Raw genomic sequence first — 19,520 nt, 5'->3', positions numbered from 1 at the left:
CACCCTAGCGAAGATATTGGCTAGAAATGCGGAAATCCATTGAGATAAGCGATTCCAACAAAGGACAGATTATTATTACGCAGGGCCTGTGAAGGGGTATCTCTAAAACGGCGAAGCTGATCGAATGGTCACATGCTACTGTCGTGATCATCTAAAGAAAGAGGTAGAAGCACCGTGAACTTCCACTAGGTGCTACATGGTTGGACGTCCACAGCTCTTCGCAGAATGTGGTGCTCGGAAACTCGTCTGCTCTGTAAAGTAGGATACATAGTGATCTGCGGCATCTTCGCCAAAAGAGCACAATGCTGGTGCACGCACAAGTGTTTCGGAGCATACCATCCATCGTACGTTGCTGAGTATGAAGCTCCGCAGCAGACGACCCACACGTATTCACATGTTGAACCAATGGCATCGTCGGTTACGATTGCAATGGGCACGGAACCATCGTGATTCGACCGTTGATCAATGGAAACGTGTCTGTTCTTCGGATGAACGATAATGTTGCTACACTAGGTCGATGGTCGTCTTCACAAACGTCGTCGTCGAGGTGAACGGCGGCCCGAAATGTGCAGCGCGTCACGGACGCAGGCTGGTGGGAGCAGTATTATGCTATGGGGGGGGGGGGGGGGGCATTCTCCTGCGCTTGTATGGGACCTGTGATAGTAATCACCCTCATAGCTACGAACCACCTGTATCCCTTCCTGCTTGATGTCTTGCCCGACGGCGTTGTCATCCTTCAGCTGAATATTTTTTCCGTGTCTCGGATCCCGAACCTTTCTACAATGGTTTGAGGAGCATTAGAAGAGAACTCACGTTGATGTTTCGGTGACCTAATTCACCTGATGTAAACATTATGGAACCTATCTGAGTCGCTAACGGGCGTTGTCATCGCTTACGTAAATCAGCGCTCTGTTATTTACGCGAAATGCATGACCTTTGCATAGATACCTAATACCACATACCTCCACAAGACTACAAAATAACCGTCAGATCCCTGAAACTCATCGTTAGCGCACTGGACTCGCATTTGGAAGTACGACGGTTCAGTCCCGCGTCCGGCCATCCAGATTTAGGTTTTCCGTGATTTCCCTAAATCGTTCCAGGCAAATGCCGGGATGGTTCCTTTGAAAGAGCACGGCCGGCTTCCTTCCCGGACCTTCCCTAATCCACTGAGACCGATGACCTCGCTGTTTGGTCTCTACCCCCAAACAACCCAACCCAACCCCCCCCCCCCCCCCTGAAACTCAGAACCAGTGAAGCAATTCGTTCCATAGACGGCCAAAGAAGCTACTAAGCAGGTGGTCATAATGTTTTGGCTCATCAGTGCATGAAATAGAAAGGGCGACAAAATGCACAATTCCCTAGTATTACTGGGTATGTCACGTGTACATTCCATTATACCAACACTTGGTGTTGTTTATTAAGTGATTTTGGTATCCACGTTCTACCATATTTCCCACAGACTCTCTGTCTGCCCTCTCACACTCTTTTTTTCAAAATCTATGAGAGCCAGGTTGCTTGATAAATTGAGTTCTCTTATTTTCTGTATTATCTGACGGACGGAAAATGTATTACCACCAAATGAATTTAGATATATTTTAGTTCTGTCACACTGACTGATGAAAAGAGCTACTTGTACGAGGTGCATTCAAGTTCTAAGGCCTCCGATTTTTTTTCTAATTAACTACTCACCTGAAATCGATGAAACTGGCTTTACTTCTCAACGTAATCGCCCCGCAGACGTACACATTTTTCACAACGCTGACGCCATGATTCCATGGCAGCGGTGAAGGCTTCTTTAGGAGTCTGTTTTGACCACTGGAAAATCCCTGAGGCAATAGCAGCACGGCTGGTGAATGTGCGGCCACGAATAGTGTCTTTCATTGTTGGAAAAAGCCAAAAGTCACTGGGAGCCAGGTCAGGTGAGTAGGGAGCATGAGGAATCACTTCAAAGTTGTTATCACAAAGAAACTGTTGCGTAACGTTAGCTCGATGTGCGGGTGCGTTGTCTTGGTGAAACAGCACACGCGCAGCCCTTCCCGGACGTTTTTGTTGCAGTGCAGGAAGGAATTTGTTCTTCAAAACATTTTCGTAGGATGCACCTGTTACCGTAGTGCCCTTTGGAATGCAATGGGTAAGGATTACGCCCTCGCTGTCCCAGAACATGGACACCATCATTTTTTCAGCACTGGCGGTTACCCGAAATGTTTTTGGCGGCGGTGAATCTGTGTGCTTCCATTGAGCTGACTGGCGCTTTGTTTCTGGATTGCAAAATGGCATCCACGTCTCATCCATTGTCACAACCGATGAAAAGAAAGTCCCATTCATGCTGTCGTTGTGCGTCAACATTGCTTGGCAACATGCCACACGGGCAGCCGTGTGGTCGTCCGTCAGCATTCGTGGCACCCACCTGGATGACACTTTTTGCATTTTCAGGTCGTCATGCAGCATTGTGTGCACAGAACCCACAAAAATGCCAACTCTGGAGGCGATCTGTTCAACAGTCATTCGGCGATCCCCCAAAACAATTCTCTCCACTTTCTCGATCATGTCGTCAGACCAGCTTGTGCGAGCCCGAGGTTGTTTCGGTTTGTTGTCACACGATGTTCTGCCTTCATTAAACTGTCGCACCCACAAACGCACTTTCGACACATCCATAACTCCATCACCACATGTCTCCTTCAAATGTCGATGAATTTCAACTGGTTTCACACCACGCAAATTGAGAAAACGAATGATTGCACGCTGTTCAAGTAAGGAAAACGTCGCCATTTTAAGTATTTAAAACAGTTCTCATTCTCGCCACTGGTGGTAAAATTCCATCTGCCATACAGTGCTGCCGTCTCTGGGACGTATTGACAATGAACGCGGCCTCATTTTAAAACAATGCTCATGTTTCTATCTCTTTCCAGTCCGGAGAAAAAAAATCGGAGGCCTTAGAACTTGAATGCACGTCGTATATCTAATTGAGGGCTTTATTTAATACGTTTGAGTTTGTCCGCGACTTTTATTCACATATAGTTGTAATTCATTGTCTATAGTCGATCGCAGACGCATATACTGTATGTCAAAAAGGTATGCCAGACCGGTACTCGAACCCTAACTGTTTGTCTATCGTGGACAATGTTCTTACCGACTCTTACCGACTGTGCTATCCACGTACGATTTATGACCCACCTCCTGCAGGTTTACATCTGCCAGTAAGTATCCCCTATTTTAAAAACTTGGAACGTTCTACTATAAAGTGTATATTCATTGTGGAAACATGCTCTAGGCTGTGGCGAAGCTATTTTCCTCCCGGGCTCTCAAGGTGTGCAGCAGAAACTACATGAAATTTGAGATATAGAAAAGAGAGGTACTGGGGGAAGTTGAGCTGTCAGGGCGGGTACTGAGTCGTGTACAGGTAGCCCAGCCAACAAAGCATTTTCCTGCCAAAGGTAAAGGGGGCTCAACGGCGAGATCATTAGCGCCATTACGAACAGTGGTAGGAATGACTGTGAATGAACTATCCAAAATTTCATGAAACGAGTGAAGGTAACTCACCGATCAGACCTAATGGACCATGCGATGCTCGCCGACGTTGTCATTCTCTGCCTTGTGGCGCCATTTGTGCCTCATACAATTTAATCGCTGTCATCATAACAGTGGAGTCCAGGCAGAAATTAGTCACTGTGAATAACGTGCGATTTGGCAAAAGAATATAAATAAATAAATACCACTATACAGTCGATGTCGACATTTCACTCATCCTGATTTTCCTGAATTCTAGCTGTGGAGGAATGTGTGTGTAAATCACTGTGGACCTGAATCTGGACTTAGTTTAAACTACAGTAAGTAAATACTTTTACGGTTATGGTATTCACTGGCCATCAGAAATTAATACAAATTAAATCATTGTATGTGGGGGAATTTACGATCCACGAGAAGAATTAACTGATGCTTCAAGTTCCTGAAGTTCAGACCCTGTAACAAGATGCAATCACAGGATTAATACAACATAAAACACTGTAAAATTAAGGTCCACAAAATATCAGGATGTGAAGGAGAGATGTCATGAGCAGAGACCACAGTCCGGTAGTGATCAATGTAGCCGGCCGAAGTGGCCGTGCGGTTAAAGGCGCTGCAGTCTGGAACCGCAAGACCGCTACGGTCGCAGGTTCGAATCCTGCCTTGGGCATGGATGTTTGTGATATCCTTAGGTTAGTTAGGTTTAACTAGTTCTAAGTTCTAGGGGACTAATGACCTCAGCAGTTGAGTCCCATAGTGCTCAGAGCCATTTGAACCATTTATTTGATCAATGTAAAAATTAGTGACGCCGCAACATTTGGCATAAAGGTTTTTTCTTTTCCGAATGACACTGAAGAATTCATGTTCTGAAGGGTGCCACCGTGGCATTCTTGAGCATAAATTTTTATAACGTCATATAGTTTGTCTTATATAATATATGGACTGTTCAATTTTACTGAAGATATTGAAATACATCGAAGACCACGCAGTCGATCGAAGAAAGTGAATCACAAAATATGTTAGACCCATAATGGGTAAGACAATGACGAGAACAATTTTCAATTTTCTTCTCCCCGCCCTCCCCTCCCCCCATTAGGAGGGGAGTGGGAGGTAGGGAAGTTTAAAATGTTAAATGACACCTTTTATTTTTTATTGCAGATTCAGATTCCCCCGGAAAATTATATATAATTGACCTATGACTGTTGTTACTTTTTTTTCTTTTGTGTGTTCCCAATATGTTGTCAGGCGAAGAACGGCCAAAAGCAGAGGTTTACGTATGGTAGAGACAGCTTTCCTTCGTACTTTCGTCACTACTTATCATTCTAATATGGACAGGCTTCAATGAAAGTTGGAAATAATTAGAGATAATCCTACCGGTTGTTTATGAATAAATATGCTTACTTACCCCGTAATAATAAACCTTCTTTTCATAAAATCGCAAAGAAGAGAAAACTGGTTGTCGGAAATGCATTGCTTAAAACGTATGCTTCCATATATTTTTGCAGCCGGACATTCGAATTATACTCAGTATATGACAATTCATGTACTAGAAGTGCAACATTGCCAGAAGATATGAAAATTCTTCTAAGAACAGAAGCACACTCGTGTCAACACAATACCGGATTATGGAATTCTGTACTTCTTGACCAGTTTGCTGAACAAAGTTACATTCGCTGTGGGAAGGCGAAAGGGTTTCTTGTAGCGATTATGTTGTCTCTTATTCAAATAGGTGAATGGTTACTTTCACAGTAAACATGTAATGAAGTAGCCATGCCAGTGGACTTAATGTTTGAAATTTCAAGAGGAACAGTAGCCAGCCGGCCGGGATAGCCGCGCGGTTCTAGGCGCTACAGTCTGGAACTGCGCGACCGCTATGGTCGCAGGTAGGAATCCTGCCTCGGGCATGGATGTGTGTGTTGTCTTTAGGTTAGTTAGGTTTAAGTAGTTCTAAGTTCTAGGCGACTGATGACCTCAGAAGTTAAGTCGCATGGTGCTCAGAGCCATTTGAACCATTACAGTTGGAAAAAAATAAACAAACTTATGATTCAGATAAGATATATGCTCGCTTATTAGTTATCTCACAACAACGGAATATCAATTTGTTAGACATTCTTAAATATGAACTGTCTGCAGTTCCGCTGTCATTATTTGATGAATACAGCAATAATAGCTCTGCTAAAGGAACTTGCTGTCACTAGTTCATTAGTTAATTCTCAGATGTTAAGATCATTGATCGCAATGCTTTGATGTATCGTATGAAATGCGTCTCTCCTCCACTCCATCATGACAAATGCTATGAAAGGAGATTAGGACACATTTATTGTTTTTGATAATTACGAGACTCCATCTATAAAAAACATGAATGAGAAAGACGTCATAGTGCTTAGAGCCATCAGAGAAAGACGCCTATCTGCTGGTGCTGTTAAACAAATATTCCTGACATAGACATCAACATTACCTACGCGGAATATTGTTTTAAGCAGTATCCAAAATAAGCAACAGCTTACTGATTTTTCTATGCTCCATCGAATACTGACATAATCAACTACATTTTGTGAATCAGGAGCAGTTAGTCGTTATTCGCTGACGAGGAAGCTAATATTACACCACTTTCCGACTATGAAGAGATTTAATGGGCAGGCAGTTGACATTAAAGCAAGTGCTAATAATCTGGCTGACGAGTGTAAGAATATACTTGCAGTACACAGTTTAAGAGCGTGTGATTTTGTCTCTTACTCATTTCGAAAAGGCAAGGCTGTTGCATGAACCTTGTAGCAGGTACATGAAGATTTTGACTTGGATCAACAGGCGAAATTTACATTGGTCATCATCAAATAATGACAGTTGGATATCAACTTTTTTCACTTTTGTGTAATGATAGACCATGTGAATCAATGACTAAACTATGACACTAACTGCTTACAACCAAAAGAGAAATCTTTTCTAATTTAAAATCACTTCCATCAACAGATAAAGTCCTGCAAAACCGCATAAAACGATCTTATTTGCAAGTCATTTACTGGAAATCAGCAGAGCAGTTGTCGTCTCGTGCAATGTCTCCGTGGAAAATGGCTCACGGAGAGCCTCAACTAGAAGTAACTGCAGTTGCAAATCTTATAATTCATCTTGCACAACATACTGTAAATGTGCATAATCAGAGACACGTATGAAATTTTTTACAGCCACCAGAGGTAGCATAGACTGCATCAGCAGTGATGAAAGTGATGTTGAAGATGATATTGACACGTTAACAGAATCTTCTGCCGGTTCTTGGTAGAACAAAAAAATGGTTCAAATGGCTCTGAGCACTATGGGACTCAACTTCTGACGTCATTAGTCCCCTAGAACTTAGAACTAATTAAACCTAACTAACCTAAGGACATCACAAACATCCATGCCCGAGGCTTGGTAGAACAACATTATAATAAATGAAAAGCACCAGTTTATTTTTGTTCTACAATATTGTAGAACAAAAGCAAACTGGTGCTTTGCATTTATTATGATACTGACAATTTAACATGTGACACACAAGAGGAAAATTTTGATGGCCCCACATAAAATGTAGCATTAAACAAAACATAGTGAAGGTAGTATTTTAATATAACTATAATCTTCTGATAAACAAAAATGTAATGTAGTTGTAAATGTAAAATTCTGAACACACAAAATCTTAAAAGTTTATTGTTTACTATTGAACAATAATTATTTATTTTTCTGTATTTTTGGAATACTTCAAAATCCTAACTAAAATTACATCACAAAAATTGCTCAATGATGCTAAAGTGGCACCCATTAAAATTAGCGTCCTTGACTGTCCCTTTATCATATAAGGAATAGAAAAAATCTTTATACAAAAATGTTACGATTCGGATCTGAAACTGCCCGACAACCAGGGCAAGTGCGGTGAGAAGGGTAGCGTAGCTAACAATGATCTGCTAGAGATGACTATTCTGCGAAGAGTTGACTATCAGTCTACTGCGAGGTTCATTACTGGAAGCTCATCACTGCTAGAGTATGACGAAGTTTAAACACTGTTTTCTCCCTCAGTGTACCTGTGTATTTTATTTAATATTCTTCATTATGGCCGTCATTACTGCAAGGTAATATTTCTGGAATGCAAGAGCCTTTTTGTATACATGTATGCACGGCGTAAGGAAACTATGTATTGTAAGACGTCGTGGTCTGCTGACCTTCATTGCTTACATATTCCACCCTCACAATCATATTCCGGACATCAAGGCGCTTCATTCGAACCCAAACTCGATAAGATAAAGCCAATGTTGTATGAATTCATGTAAACGATATGCAAATAACTAATAAATCGCAAGTGCGCACCGTGGTTGAAATACTCGAGGCTGGCGTACACACACACATTCCAGACACGACGGTCACAGGAGCTTTTAGTTCGGGAGAAGCAACCGCACACCAGGATGCCGGTCCCAAACCATCTTCGTCGGCCGGTGACCGCCCGTAGAGCAGACAGCGTTTGCCCGAGTGAAAGGACGACCCCATGTTCGGCTTAAAAGCAAATTCCGCTACATTGTGTGGGAGCGGCCAGCCTACGCATTCTTTACTCATAGCACGCAGTTTCAGAGATTTTCACAGGGAGGCAGCAAACCCCAAACGCCGATACTACAGATTTCCGGATTGGTCACCTTAAACGAAACGTCATTCTCCCGTTTTAGAAGAGCAATGCTGATTGGCAGACTATATTTCTGACGCCTTGAGATGAAGGAATAACTTAAGAGACCGAAAGATACACCCCTTCACGTCTGGTGTGGATAGGGGCCGTTCCGTTGTTGCTCTTGGAGTGAGAACACCTAACGAGAGCGGGCGCGCTCATATGTGTACTCAAAGAGCGAGGAACAAGTCTCTCCTCAGTACTTCATTGGGAGAGCACCTCTGTCGAGAGCGAATCGAAGTGCGACTCTAAATTGAGTCCTTGCGATTAAGCGCTGTTCACTGTGTTGGCCGACACACATATTGTGCGGTGTGAACGGACAGAGATATAGTTAAACGCCTGCGAGCGAACTTTGAGTGGCATTGCGGTGGACTGGTTATCTGTCCGGTGTACCATGCCAGTAGTTAGACTAGGGGCGAATAGGAGTCCTTGACTTCATCAAGGCATAGGGAGAGTTTGATTGGCGAAGGTCAATCCAGATAGAATGAGAGCTATCTTATTTGTCAGCAACGAGTGGCGCAGACAGCAGTCATCGCAGCTTACGGTATTGTGCGCTACAGCTGTTGCGAGCCCCATATTTCCTGCACAACAGTACACTTCACTGAATTTCACACGCGACAGCCTCGCCCATACCTAGCAACATTCTAACGGATAATTATTCAAGTTGAGTAGGCGTGGCTCTCAGCCATTCTGCTAAGTCAATAACAATCTTAAACTCTGTATAGAAATTTCATTAGCGAATTCTATCCTTAAGAGGTAACTTCACGTTCCGAAAAGAACCAGGAAATAAAGTGTTCAGTTAATTACTAAAAGTGCCATTGTGATTTCTCAGAGTCTTAGCAAAATAAATAATAATTTCGTTAGTTTCATGTTTTTCTTACACTAACTAGCACTACTCCAGTACCCAAGTATCCCACTAGTTACGTAAGAAATTTTGTGAATTTTTGTGTCATTTCCTTACAGCAGACGAATGCAGAAGATATTTATTGCTGAAAGTTTTTCAGTCATTTCTCTTTAGAACGTTAGGAGCGTCTGTCTGACTTCTGTAGTAGTGTGGGGGTGGACATTGCATCTTGCAGGAGCCACAGGGTAAAGGGTACATCTCAGATTAATCCGTTGCTCAGGATAACAGAATAGCAACCCCACACGTTCATCACAGAGTATACGAAATTTTTGGGAGTGTAGAAGAGATGGACTAATTTTATGTTCAAAATGGTTCAAATGGCTCTGAGCACTATGGGACTTAACATCTATGGTCATCAGTCCCCTAGAACTTAGAACTACTTAAACCTAACTAACATAAGGACAGCACACAACACCCAACCATCACGAGGCAGAGAAAATCCCTGACCCCGCCGGGAATCGAACCCGGGAACCAGGGCGTGGGAAGCGAGAACGCTACCGCACGACCACGAGATGCGGGCTAATTTTATGTGTGAAAACGATATAGTGCGCCATTTCCGCATTGCAGGTCCGTGAAGGTTTTGATACCAGTAATGTTAAGAGATAGTGTTCAAACAGCTGTTTGATGACTGTTGTTTTAGAGATGTAGCTGACATCCTAAGGATTTCTTTTTTTTTTTTGGGGGGGGGGGGAGATGAAGCGTTTGGTGTAAGAGACATAACACATTCCAGAAGAGTTGGTTACCCGTTTGCTTCAAGCTACAGACATTATTCACAGACGACCTCCATGTAGCTGCATGTAGCTCCATGGCTGCGCCATACAATAATGTGAACGAACGACACTGTCAGCGACATCTCAAAAGCAATGTTCATCACACGGCAGTTTATACATTGCGTCTGAATATCGCTATCTGCAAAACGTAACTTTCTTACGCACAGGAAATCCCAGGAGGTATGGTCAATATTCAGGATATGACAGGAATGATCATTCGAAGCAAAAAGGTCTAGTAGACATGTTATCTAAAATGATTACCTTACGAGCTAGGAGCATTTGTTCAACTTCTACTGAATAAGTGGTTAAGAGCTCTTACGGTATCCAATTTGGAGCTCATGCTTACAAGACAACTTTTTCTTGTATTGGTCTACCAGCTCACAAAATGTGGAAAGCAAAAAGCTTCCAGTAGTAGAGTTTTGTTAAGCTACGCATTCTAGAGCCAATGTTTACTAATCGTTTTAGCTTCGAATGATTGTTCCTCTCACATCCATGAGTACATACCATTGCTCCTGGAACACCTTGTATTATAATCTCACCATATTAGTCACAATGGTGATGTGGGCCATCTTAGTGTGAGATACTGATACTCGCCTTTGTTGCCCAGGTTTCAGATGATATTTGTAGAGCGAGCAGTTTTTTGACAGAGTTTCCGCCCCGTTTCACGAAAGTTCTCCATCAGCCAGGATATATCGGCCAGATGAAGTTCACGTTATTCTGCTCTGTAGCCGGTTACATTGCCATCCTTGAATTTCGCTGGGCGGCCGCATTGCATGGCACAGATACCGCCTCTTGTGACCTAGCTATGAAACCTACAATTCCATGGTCTCTGCCACCGTAGAGCCTCCATCCATCGATGGCAAAGATATGAATGCAGATATTATTCTGTCGAACCTCTGTAGCTATGTAATCGCCTCCTCACCTCAGTACGACGAAGTCCAGGTCTAGGTAGAGTCCACCGTACTTCCAGAGTGCGATGACTCGCATGACGTCAGAGGCGTGGTGGACGGGCCACGCGCTGTTGGCGAGGGCGGCGTACTCTATGAGTGTTGTGTAGAGAGGCGTGTCGCGTAGGAACTCCTCCAGCGTCACGTGGACAGCTGTGGCTCCGGCCGGCAGTGACAGCCCCCAGATGGGTGCTTCACACGTGTGCAGCACGTAGACGGGTCGTCCAGGGTTGTGGCGCACCGCAGACTCCACGGCGCACGCCTGCCGCGGGCGCAGCCCCGACCACGGCACGTCCTGAAACGCACAGCGCGAGCACCTCTGTAAAAACATCGACCTGAGGCGATTCACCTACATACGAAGGCTATTCATAAATTAACGTCCGACTGGCTATAGAAAAAGAAAAAAGAAAATTTATGTAAACCCTTACACTGACAGTAATTTACCGTGGCCGGCTGCATAATACGGACGGCATTCAACAAGTAATGCAACATCTACATATACATTTATACTCCTAAAGCCACCCAACGGTATGTGGCGAAGGGCATTTTAGGTACCACTGTCATTACCTCCCTTTCCTGTACCAGTCGCGTATGGTTCGCGAGAAGAACGACTACAAAAAAGCCTCCGTGCGCGCACGAATCTCTCCAATTTTACATTCGTGATCTCCTCGGGAGGTATAAGTAGGGGGAAGCAATATATTCGATACATGATCCAGAAACGCACCCTCTCGAAACCTGGAAAGCAAGCTACACCGCCGGCCTGAGTGGCCGAGCGGTTCTAGGCGCTACAGTCTGGAACCGCGCGACCGCTACGGTCGCAGGTTCGAATCCTGCCGCGGGCATGGATGTGTATGATGTCCTTAGGTTAGTTAGGTTTAAGTAGTTCTAAGTTCTAGGGGACTGATAACCTCAGAAGTTAAGTCCCATAGTGCTCAGAGCCATTTTTCTATGTATTCGCAATACGTACTGCCTTAGACATAAAAACTGACCGCCGGCCGGCCGCCACAAAGTCCGAGTCGTTCACTTAAGGTGGCCAATAAAACTGACCCCTGACAGCTCTAAGTCCGGCCATCTGCACAATCTGGCAACACTGTAAGACGCGGAAGTGTTAGGAGGAAGTTTTGTCTACTTCCGAGTTGACCTGGCTGGAGTGAGCCCGCGGTCTTGCGTTAATCGTCGTGCATTATAAACTCAGAGTCGCATGTTCGCGTCCAGCGAATTTTTTTTTTTTTTTACCACATTTCGGTCTAAAGTTATGAGTCTGATTGAACATCGAAGACAATTCGCTTAAAATTCTACCCACCCGCAATGACAAGTATTCCTGAAACAATTCCGCAGGACATCTAGTGGCTACGTCGCGATCATAACAACTTACGCTCGAGCGTTTCCTTGCGCTGCAGCGGCTACCGACCACCGGCCAGACGCCACCCACCGCCTGAAATCCGGCGCCGCCCATGTGAAGGCGGCGCCACGCTGTCAGTGTATGTATCAATGCCATTTTCGAATTTGAAGTTGTAGTTATTATCTTGCAGTTAAGCATTGGACTCTGCATACTTGAAAATCGTGAACTGCAGTTACGCATTGTAAAATTGAGTCACAACTGAAAAAAGGTGTAACATCTGTAACACAACATTTACTTTGGTATAACAGAGGGGTGAATGTAGAGGAGACAGCTAGAAAGATTTGAACTGTGTTTGGAGCGAGTGCTTTTGGGAAAAATACGCCAGCAAAAGATAGTCTTGTTTCAACAAAGATCGTTCTGGCATGAATGATTTTCCACATTAAGGAAGTCTCGACTTCTGATATATGTGACATTTTACCATTTTACCATCATGCGACATTTGCATTCAACAGGTAAAGTTCAGAAATCTGGTGTAGGAGTATTGAATGCTCTAAATTCTAAACAACAAAAATCAACGGAGTGACTATTACTGAACGTCATCAGGTCGCTCATTGAGCATTCCTGTGCAGTACTGTTACTGGTGACGTGTTATGATGCCTTTATCGTTAACTTCCTAAGGAGAATTGAAAGGCTGACCCCCACCAAAAGACGAAGACTAGAGTGAAGTGTAGCGTGAACATAATATTTTACATTTGATAGTTCCATAAGTGTGTTTTGGACTACGAATTCTGCCCCAAGGGGTGTGTGCAACACAGCTGGAATTTGTGTCAACAACTGAGACACCTTTCGGTCGCAGTGTAAGAAAATCGAGCAACAAAACTACATCACCTGTGCTACTGCATGATAATTCACTCTGTTGATTTGAGAAACAAAACTATCCAGGAGATTGATAGGAATATCGTCTCTCAAACACTTGTATTGATGGGGAAGTCCTCTCTCAAGCACTTGTTCCTCTCGTCATATATTCGTAAAATTTTACCTTTCCCGCTCTTGATCGATCAACCGTCAAGGCAATTCATTTCTAGACGAAAATACTCTTAAAAATACACTGGTTTAATGACATCGTTAGAACCAGTGGTTTTCTACAGGTGTAGAATTAGCAAACAACTTTAGCATAGTCAGATGGTTGTAGATATCGTTAAAGAAAATTCAGCTGCTGATTAATTTCTCTTTGATGATTAATGTTGAGATTAGTAAACTAATGTAAAATGCATTTAAAATATTCACTGTACCAATACAAATTAAATTCAGCTTACTACAGAAACATCACGACGGCAATGTATCTTAATAAATCATTATGTGTCTGTAAGACGATTGAGCCTATTTTAACACGAATTAGTAGAATATTACCGACTTTTGACTTCGAAGAGATCTGTATTTACTTCATTTCCTGTATCATTTGCAAGTATTATGAAAACGTGGCATTTCATAGATAAAATTATGTATTCACAACAACAAAAAATATGTCGGCAGAAAACAAAAGTGGCATTATGAAATTGGCAGTACCGTAAGGTTTCCGCCCTGACACTAAGGGTTACTGTAAGTAGCATGCCGAATTTTGCTCGAGCGTTATCTTACGGTTCCCTTACTGAGTTTGTATCTGCTTGTAGCTCAGCTACAAAAGAATTAAAAATCTGGCTTTCAGCGAGTCTAGAAAGGCGAACGACAGCAGCTTGCACCTGGTAGCCAAGCATGTTACCTGGGGACTGTTTTTTTCTAAAGTGGTAAGACATCATTTTGTAGCTGAATTGTTGGCAAATGTCAGTCAGAAGTGTGCCTTTGGTCTCAGCGTTTCGGTATGTTGAATTTGTACCAATGATTTTTCTACTGGTTTTTTCTGCCCAAATAGAGAGTTGAAGTCTCCCATTAATATTTTCACGTCATCTTGGTGAATTTTGCTCATAGTATGTTCCAGAATTTTTCGACATTTTTGGTGTTTTTCTTATTTTAGTTGTTGTTGGGGGCATGTGCATTGATGAGTGTATATTTTTTTACTGGGGCTCCGAAATGAGCATAGTCATAAGTCGATTGTTGATGGGTGTGATTTCTTTGACAGAGTTGATGATAGATCTGTGTTCGAGAAAAGCAATGCGAAGATCGGTACGCCTTTCGCTACCTTTTGTTGTATTTTGCTCTTGAAGATGCAATGGTTTCCGTGTTGCAAGGTTTCACTGTCAGTTAGTCGTGGTTCGTGAAGAGCAAAAAATGGTTCAAATGGCTCTGAGCACTATAGGACTCAACATCTGAGGTCATCAGTCCCCTAGAACTTAGAACTACTTAAACCTAACTAACCTAAGGACATCACACACATCCATGCCCGAGGCAGGATTCGAACCTGCGACCGTAGCAGTCACGCGGTTTCGGACTGAAGTGCCTAGAACCGCACGGCCACCGTGGCCGGCGAAGAGCAAGGATGAGAATTTTTTGTTCGTCGATTTCTTTTGTGAGATTATTTAGTTTTCGTGCGTGGATCAATGTACCGATGTTTAGTTTTCAAATGCATGTTTTCTGCTTGTAGGGAAATTTACCAGAGATCTTCGATATTCTCTGCCGTGCTAACCTGGACTCCCCAGAATCCGAAAATCCAACTGCCGCCTGTCGACAGCCGGGTTGTGTACCACCTGGGGTAAAGTTGACTTTGCTTGCACAGTTCATGTTTGCTTGAGTTTCGTTGGTTTGGCTTGGGTGATACCAGGACCAGACAGGACCAGAGGGTGTTGAAGCCTTTGGAAGCAAATATTTTCAGCCGAGCTCATTGAGCTAACAGACGGTGGCCAGAGTAGCGGTGATTTTCAGTCAGACGTGCGTGGATTTTTGGTTCAACGGACTGAGTAGCTGTTAAGGATTGTGTTAGTATTTGGTCCACCCCAAGTATTTAATTTCTTCGGTACCACCCGTATGGGGGAGAGTTCCCCTATCGGCACCACGGAAGTTTTATTATTATTATTAATATTGTCATTATGTCATCAGCAAATACGATATGGTGCATCTTCCCACCACTGAAATAGATGTGCATTGTTCGATTCAGTATTTCCATCACATAAATATGGGTTATAATTACGTTACATTGCTGCTAGTAGACATATTTCTCACTTTTTCTTAGGCAGTTGCTACCTGTTACTCTATCATAGGAATTTATGTGCGCAGCATTGTTGCAATACAGACGTTCAAATTATCCGATTTCTGTAATTTCATTTCGATACCAGATCGTTCTAATCGGATTCAGCCAGTCAGGCTTAATGTGGATATCCGAATGCGACTCTCATTATTTGATAGACTGGGTAAACCACATTCTTAATCGGACGGTTGAATCTAGATCACTTATTTATGACAGCGCCTGAATTTTTAAACACTGTGTAAAATAATAATACAATGTGCTTATTACTAATATGTTAGTTAAATATAAATATATGAACGAACGCGATAACAGTTTATTTACAGGAGCAGAGCCCCATCCATCATAGCAGAGCAGTGCGAGATTGGTTTCAGGGCCAAGAGAGGATAAAGCTGTTGCCGTTTGTTCCACGATCACCGAACATCAACCAGATAGAGAATATGTGGGCAGAGGTAACAGGGTCATTGCCATGTGGACCTACAAATGCATGCGACCTTTGGACGAATATAGAAAACGTATGGTGGGAAGTAAACCATCACGCTACACTGTCGACAACTTAATGAAATCAATGCCCCTTCGAGAAATCTTACGTAATGATCGTGGGTGGGTTGGTTACTAAAAGTATACTTGTCCACAAAACCCATGTGGACAATTATCTGATAGTCGGTCAAGCTTTGCTTTGTCGCAGCTCTTTAGATACAAGTTCATTTACTTTCAGTCTCCCCCTTACAATTCTTGCAATGCAAGGTAATTGAAAAATCTCATCCTCTCGACGCCAACTGAGGAATTGACTGGTGCATGTGTTGTTCAACACACAGTAGTTGTCACCCTCACTGGAATCAATGACTGTGTGTGTGTGTGTGTGTTTTCGTGTTCACGCACAATCTGAATCAATACTGTTAACATTAGAGAGACAACCCACAATAAATACTGCATCAAATGTGACTGTAAAGAATTTTAATGCGATGGGAAGTTACAAAGTGAACTTTTACCCAACCCACAACCTGCATATTACGTTACGTTAAGTAAGATGTATTAACTCCATAGTATCGTTAGCAGAGAGAGTGCGCTCTTGTTGTCGAGGCTCGCGATAAGTGCAGCGATTAGCGGTGCCCAATGCCGCCGCGATTTGTTTATGTTGGCTGAGCGTGGACACGGCAGCAGACGCTTCGCCATAAACAGAGAGAAATCACCTTGGCTCTGACTGCAGTGAGCGGATATCACTGCCTGCGTGTTCTTATAGTAACGACCGTGAGACTACTCACAGGTGCCATGGAGCAATTGCAACGGGTATCATGTCATTAGTCATCAGAATATGAACCATTGATAAAATGTCCACTCTATTTGAATCCCAAGAAGATAGGAACCTTGAAAGGTGGCTACACTGAGTCACAGCGCCAGAGATTCCGCCAAAGAGTTTTATTCCACCGCCTCCACTGGCAGTGCTTGTTCAGAAGTTGTGGTGGTTAGTGTTGCTGAGAGGATGTTGATAGCTGTACTATTTGAGGCCATGTCGTGTGCAGTCGTTTTCATGGGCTAGACAGCAGATGTTGTTCAAAGGGGGATGTTGTAATGATCAGAGTGTATTTTTAGTCAATATATATGAAGGTAAAAAACATTTTTTTTTTAAATTCCTAACTAACAATGCCTCTTGGTCACAGGTTCAGTCAACAAAGCATCTGGCTTGTGTTCATGTATTAGACTGTAATTCGGGTTTCTATGTGCAATTATAGTATTTCAGTTTTATTTAATTAATTCACTATAAATGTAATTTAAAATATCTTGTCTTATTGAGGAAGAACCGTGCCATATGTGTACGTTGAATAACACTTCCACACACAGAACAGTTACATTTGTCCCTTGTTTCGTAGCTTTCATAGTTGCTGGGGACTTAATTAATTAATTGTATTAACGGAAATTTCCTTTCATTCTTTGTTGTTATTCTATGCAGTCATTTTGCGTACTAGTACTACTCAGGGCCAACTGGTTACGAGACTTCGTAGCCGGACATTCAGCTACTAATATTAAAAATATTTGCATTATATTTAATTAAGCCCCCATGCACGTGGCGACCGCTGCTTCGTATCGTCCCTTGGAATTCTTTTGATAGTAAAAATAGCAGACAGTAGTATTGTTGTAGTAATTTGTAGTTTAGTAATTGTAGTCTATATTGCATGTGTAGATTTGGTAATGAATATTTGTAGTTATCTTGTCTTTCTTCTAATGGTACTTTTGCAGAATTTAATTTTGGATGTCTTGTATAGGCGTTTGACAATTTTGTGCAATTATGAAGATTTCAATTGTTCGTTAATCGTGTTTGAGGGAAGAATTTCGTGTGAATGGTATTGTTAGTGATAGTGTCATATTGTGTGTTTGTAAATGATTACGCGATCGATGAAAAAGGCAAAAATGATGGATAGTGAGAATGACGAAATTAACATGGCGAACTCGCCAACACAGGAGAACAGTATGATGAATAATGAAGTAGAAAACAAATTAATAAGCAGGGAAAATAGTCCAGAACCAGTTCAAAACTTTTCACAATTAAAGAATTTTCAGAATACGAGATTATCGACAGAAGATTCTGGAATAGTTTCGAACACAGATAGCTTTACAGCTATGACGAAGGAAGCTGGTTTTGCGGGAAATGTTAGGGGCGAAAAGAATTTCGAACCAGTTTATATGGAGCAGTTGATGGGTGCTATATTAAATTTGGGATCACGGATGGGAACAATGGAAACAGTTAGGATCTGAATTAAAAACAGAGATGGGAACTTTGGCAACACGGTTAGACTCACAAATAGGAACAATTAAAACAGAGATGGAAACAATGGAAACACGGTTAGACTCACGAATAGGGACGTTTCAAAAATATGAAAGATGAATTAAAGAAAGAAATTAGAGAAGTACAACCGATTTTGAATGCTCACAATAATAGATTAATTTCAATAGAAATTAGACAAAAGGAACAGGATAGATAACAGGAAGAAAGAGATCGCGTGATAGTACAAAAATTTTCAGAGTTAAATTTACAACGTGCACACGATAAGGAAGAAATATTTGAGAGAATCGAGGAATCCGTACCAAATGACAGAATAAATAACCTAACACAACAATATGAACAGTTAACTACTAAATGTGTCAATACTGAAACCCGAGTCGCGACACTTACGGAAGACGTAAATAAACAGAAAGAAAAAATAGGTGACTTACCGGAAAGAGTTGAGATTTCAGATAAATTGACAAATCTTAGTTCGCATGGGGACAGAGATTCAGATGATGCAGTTTCATTGCCATTTGCAGAAACAGAAGAGTACCAGAGCATAAATAAACATGTTGAAAATCAGGGAAAATTTAATGAACGCGTTAAAAGGGAATTTGAGGCATTACGAAAGCAAGTCAAACAAATTGAAGGCGAAATCGTAGGAAAAGACAGTACAAGAAATTTAGAATCACAGATAGCAGCGGGTTTTTAAGATAATAATTTGTTTCATTTACGAGATGCAACAAGAGAGCGCCAGGCGCGCGAACTTGGATCTGCCGTGCTACAGAAGGTGACAGCTGTTTCATGAAATGGCCTCCCCTATCACCACATCTCACTCCGTGTGACTTTTTTTCTGTGGGAACACATTAGACATTTGGTGTATGTACCGCCTATATCATGTGATGTAGCAGAGCTCCAGGTGAGAATACGGGAAGCGACTGCCACAGTCGACGATGCCATGCTGGGACGGGTATGGCAAGAATTAGATTACCGTATTGACGTCTGCCGGGTCACTTATGGTTAGCATATCGAATGTTTGTAAAAAGAACTTTGAGTCTCTCTTAGAGATGCAATTGAATGAGATCTGTACAATGTTTAGTTCTTGTGCAATAAATAATTGAAAGAATTCCGGGACTTTATGTACGCCCTATACTTTGTCTCATGGTAGCGCTTAGGTAGAAATAAAATCTTCTCTTTCTGGACATATTTTAACAAGTGATATGGTAAAAACGAGTGAACGTGGTTTAAATTCAAGATTGAATATTTTATCTAGCACGAAACAGTACAGCAATTTTATATAGCACCTAACTGTACAGCCATAAGGCACACTTGTTCCGTATTACAGACGAACTTTTGCTGTTGGCCACAAATGCATAACAAGCTACAGGGTACGGCAGAACCGATTAAGCAGGTTTAAGAAGAAATAGAAA

The 19,520-nt window shown here is 42.2% G+C and overlaps 1 protein-coding gene across 6 annotated transcripts in view; it reads right to left on the bottom strand.

Moving 5' to 3' along the window:
- The window catches only part of LOC126237244 (lactosylceramide 4-alpha-galactosyltransferase-like), a 244,967-nt gene that overhangs the window by 68,505 nt on the left and 156,942 nt on the right, over nt 1–19,520 (bottom strand). For all 6 annotated transcript variants that reach the window (XR_007545056.1, XM_049947156.1, XM_049947154.1 and 3 more), the window contains exon 3: nt 10,785–11,104. Coding sequence is in view for 5 of the 6 variants with exons in the window: in XM_049947156.1 (XP_049803113.1) it covers nt 10,785–11,104 (320 nt within the window). In the remaining variant the exon portion in view is untranslated. The remainder of the gene's footprint in view (nt 1–10,784; nt 11,105–19,520) is intronic.

The sequence above is a fragment of the Schistocerca nitens genome, chromosome 2 (assembly GCF_023898315.1).
Source record: "Schistocerca nitens isolate TAMUIC-IGC-003100 chromosome 2, iqSchNite1.1, whole genome shotgun sequence".
Taxonomy (NCBI): domain Eukaryota; kingdom Metazoa; phylum Arthropoda; class Insecta; order Orthoptera; family Acrididae; genus Schistocerca; species Schistocerca nitens.
Note: the sequence above shows the minus strand (reverse complement) of the source record. Positions and strands in the feature narration are given on the sequence as shown.